We start from the raw sequence: 3,946 nt of genomic DNA on the forward strand, positions 1-3,946 counted from the left end.
TGTGGGATACAGGGATGCTGTGGGATGCTGTGCCACAGGCTGCAGGGATGCTGTGGGATGCAGGGACATGGGCTGCAGGGGCACTGTGGGCTGCAGGGACACTGTGGGATGCTGTGGGACGCTGTGGGATGCTGTGGGATGCTGTGGGATGCTCTGGGATGCCCTGGGATGCTGTGGGACGCTGTGGGATGCAGGGATGCTGTGGGATGCTGTGGGGTGCAGGGCCGTGCTGTGTGCTGCTGTGCCACGGGCTGCAGGGGGCTGTGCCCGGGGGGGGTCCCGCATGCTGCCCCCCCTCCCTGGCTCTGCAGTTCTCACCTGCTTCTTCTCTCCTGCTCTTCCCTCTGCGCTCACAAGGCGGCCAAACAGATCAAGGATAGGTACGGCCCCCCTGAGACCCCCCGAGACCCCCTGAGAACCCCTGAGACCCCCTAAGACCCCCTGAGAACCCCCTGAGACCCCCCAAGACCCCCCAAGACCCCCCAGTCCCACTAACCCCCCCTCTTCATCCTCCTCCTCCTCCAGGGGGCCATCCTGGGGGTCCCTGGATGCCACGGGTGGGGTCCCCAGGGTACTGTGCCCGTGGGGTGCAGCAGGTGCCATCCTGGGGGTCCCTGGATGCCATGGGTGGGGTGCCCAGGGTGCCGTGCCCAGGGGTCCTACAGGTCCCATGCTGGGGGTCTGTGGATTGCTGAGCCCGTGGGAGCTGTGGGTGCAGTGCTGGGGGTCCCTGGATGCCACGGGTGGGGCCCCCAGGGTGCCGTGCCCAGGGGGTGCCATCCTGGGGGTCCCTGGGTGCCTCCTCTCCCCCCAGCCAGAGCCCCACAGAGGGTGGTCCCCTGGGCGCTGGGGTGGCCCTGTGGGCACTGAGGTGGCCCTGTGGGCACTGGGGTGGCCGTGCCTGCCCTGCCCACCCTCCCTTGGGGTGGTGGCAGCGCTCAGGGCGGGCTGGGTGCCCTCCCTGGCCCCGCTGAGCCCCGTGCCCGTGTCCCTGGCACAGCGTGACGATGGCACCCGCCTTCCGCCTCTCGCTCAAGGCCAAGGTGAGCGACAACATGAGCCACCTGATGGTGGATTTTGCCCAGGAACGGCGCCTGCTCCAGGCCCTCACCTTCCTGCCAGGTACCAGGGGCACGGGGGGCACGGGGGAGGGCAGTGCCCGCCTGGCAGGGCGGCGGCACCAGGGTGGGGGGCCAGGGTTTTGGGGGGCGAGGAGCTGAAGGGGGGGAGCCAGGCTTGGGGTGCCCTGTGGTGCCTCACCCAGAGGGGTGGGAGGGTGCCAGGGGTGGAGGGAGGAGGGGGTTTGGGGGCTGTGCCCAGGGGTCCTGTGGGTGCAGTGCTGGGGGTCCCTGGAATGGCACATGTGGGGTCTCCAGGGTGCTGTGCCCATGGGGTGCAGTGGGTGCCATTCTGGGGGTCTCTGGAATGCCAGGGTGGGGTCCCCAGGGTGCTGTGCCCAGGGTTGCAGTGGGTGCCCCAGGGTGGGTGTGCCCATGGGGTGCAGTGGGTGCCATTCTGGGGGGTCCCTGGAGTGCCAGGGTGGGTGTGCCCAGGGTGCTGTGCCCGGGGGTCCTGCAGGTCCCACCATGGGGGTCTGTGGGCTGCCGAGCCCGGGGGAGCTCTGGGAGCCCGGGGGGTGCCCGGGGGGTACCCGGGGGGTGCTGGGACCCCCCCGTGTGTGAGGGAGGGGGGCCCCTGGCACGGCTGCTCCCGTGGGCAGTGCCCGGCGCGCCCGAGATCGACCTGGCGGAGTCGCTGGTGGCCGATAACTGCGTGAGCCTGGCATGGAGGATGCCCGAGGAGGGCGGCAAGATCGACCACTACGTGCTGGAGTATCGCAGGACCAACTTCGAGGGGCCCCCCCGGGCCAAGGAGGACCAGCCCTGGATGGTCATCGAGGGCATCAAGGGCACCGAGTACACCCTGTCTGGTGAGGGCACGGGGCTGTGCCAGGGGCTGGGGGGGCAGGGCCGGGGGCTCTAGGGGACAGTGCCCACCCTGTGCCCCTCTCTGTGAGCCCGCTGTGCCCACAGAGCTGTTTGACAGGAAGCACACGAGTTTTCGGGCACAGGGGCTGGGTGGCAGTGCCAGGCCCTGTAGGGGACATGCCCACCCTCTGCCCTCCTCTGTGAGCCTGCTGTGCCCACAGGGCCGAGGTTTGACATGAAGCACACGAATTTTTGGGCACAGGGGCTGGGTGGCAGTGCCAGGCTGTGCAGGGGTGGCAGTGCCCACCCCATGACCCTGCTGTGCCCACAGGGCCAAGGTTTGACATGAAGCACATGAATTTTTGGGCACAGGGGCTGCTGGGTGGCAGTGCCAGGCCCTGTAGGGGACTTGGGGATGGCAGTGCCCACCCTGTGACCCCGCTGTGCCCGCAGGCCTGAGTTTTGACTTGAAGCACACGAATTTTCGGGCACAGGGGCTGGGTGGCAGTGCCAGGCTGCGCAGGGGACACGGGGATGGCAGTGCCCACCTCATGCCCCTCTCTGTGAGCCCGCTGTGCCCGCAGGGCTGAGGTTTGACATGAAGTACATGAACTTTCGGGTGCGGGCGTGTAACAAGGCCGTGGCGGGCGAGTTCTCGGAGCCGGTCACGCTGGAGACCAGAGGTGGGTACCGGGGTGGGGTGGGGTTGGTTGGTTGGCAGGAGTCCCCCCGTGCCACCCCGGGCTCAGGGGGCACTCACGGCGGCTGTCGCCAGCGTTCACGTTCAAGCTGGATGCCAGCACGTGCCACCAGAACCTGCGGGTGGAGGAGCTGAGCGTGGAGTGGGACGCGACGGGCGGGAAGGTGCAGGACGTGAAGGCGCGCGAGAAGGACGGCAAGGGCAGGACGGCCTCGCCCGCCAACTCCCCTGCCAGGTAGTGCCACCCCCACGCCCCCCTCGGTCACCCTGGCGCCGTGTCCCCTCCCGGGCGGTGCCAACCCCGCCCCTCTGTCCGTGCCAGGGTGGTGCAGTCGCCCAAAAGGATGTCCCTGGGCCGCGGGGGCCGCGACCGCTTCACCGCCGAGTCCTACACGGTGCTGGGTGAGACCGGGGGCACCCCAGGGGGCTGGGGGGGCCCTGCAGGGACCTGGGGGGGCCCTACAGGGACCCTGGGTGCAGATAGGGGTGGGGGCACTGAGAGGAGGTGATGACAGGGCACCCCGTGGATGTCTGGGGGGACTCTGTGGGTGTGAAGAGGGCACAGGGGTGAGGGAGGTGGGTATGGGGCACACAGAGGGCCCTGGTGGGCTGGGGGTGGGATGGAGGACCCCATGGGTGCTGGGGGGGCCCTGCAGGGACCCTGGGTGTGGGTAGGTGTGGGGGCACCAAGGGGAGAGGGCACAGAAGGGGTGACAGGGCACCCCGTGGGTATTTGAGGGGATCCCACGGGCACAGAGGGAACAGGGCACAGGGCTGAGGGAGGTGGGTGTGGGGCACCCAGAGGGACCTGGCAGGGTTGGGGACAGTATGGGGCACCCTGTGGGTGCTGGGGGGGACCCTGGGCCACCCCACGAGGGGGGCACTGAGGGGGCAGAGCACAGAGGGTGATGCAGGTGGGCACGGGGCACCCGGAGGCACCCGGTGGGGCTGAGGACGGGACGGGGCACCCCGTGGGTGCTGCAGAGCCCCTGCAGGCACCGAGGGGCAGGGGGCACACAGGGGGTGATCCGAGTGGCCACGGGGGCACCCAGAGGGCCCTGGCAGGGTGTGCCAGAGCTGTGCCCACCCGCAGGGGACACCCTGATCGACGGGGACGAGCACTACTGGGAGGTTCGGTACGACCGGGACAGCAAAGCCTTCGGGGTGGGGGTGGCATATCGGAGCCTGGGCAAGTTCGACCAGCTGGGCAAGACCTCGGCATCCTGGTGCCTCCACCTCAACAACTGGCTGCAGCTCAGCTTCAGTGCCAAGCATGCCAACAAGGCCAAGGCGCTGGACGTGCCCGTGCCCGACTGCA

General features: G+C 69.3%; 1 protein-coding gene across 1 annotated transcript in view; it reads left to right on the plus strand.

Annotated features, from left to right (window-relative positions):
• Nucleotides 1-311: 311 nt before the first annotated feature.
• The window catches only part of FSD1 (fibronectin type III and SPRY domain containing 1), a gene marked incomplete at its 5' end in the record, with an annotated part of 3,829 nt that continues 194 nt past the window's right edge, over nt 312-3,946 (plus strand). The window contains 7 exons of the mRNA XM_027708055.1: nt 312-380; nt 1,001-1,122; nt 1,721-1,930; nt 2,513-2,611; nt 2,704-2,863; nt 2,951-3,030; nt 3,722-3,946. The exon at nt 3,722-3,946 is cut by the window's right edge and continues 194 nt beyond it. Of these exons, the coding sequence (XP_027563856.1) occupies nt 312-380; nt 1,001-1,122; nt 1,721-1,930; nt 2,513-2,611; nt 2,704-2,863; nt 2,951-3,030; nt 3,722-3,946 (965 nt within the window). The remainder of the gene's footprint in view (nt 381-1,000; nt 1,123-1,720; nt 1,931-2,512; nt 2,612-2,703; nt 2,864-2,950; nt 3,031-3,721) is intronic.

This window comes from Neopelma chrysocephalum, unplaced genomic scaffold (assembly GCF_003984885.1).
Source record: "Neopelma chrysocephalum unplaced genomic scaffold, ASM398488v2 Primary Assembly neopelma1_95388, whole genome shotgun sequence".
Taxonomy (NCBI): Eukaryota; Metazoa; Chordata; class Aves; order Passeriformes; family Pipridae; genus Neopelma; species Neopelma chrysocephalum.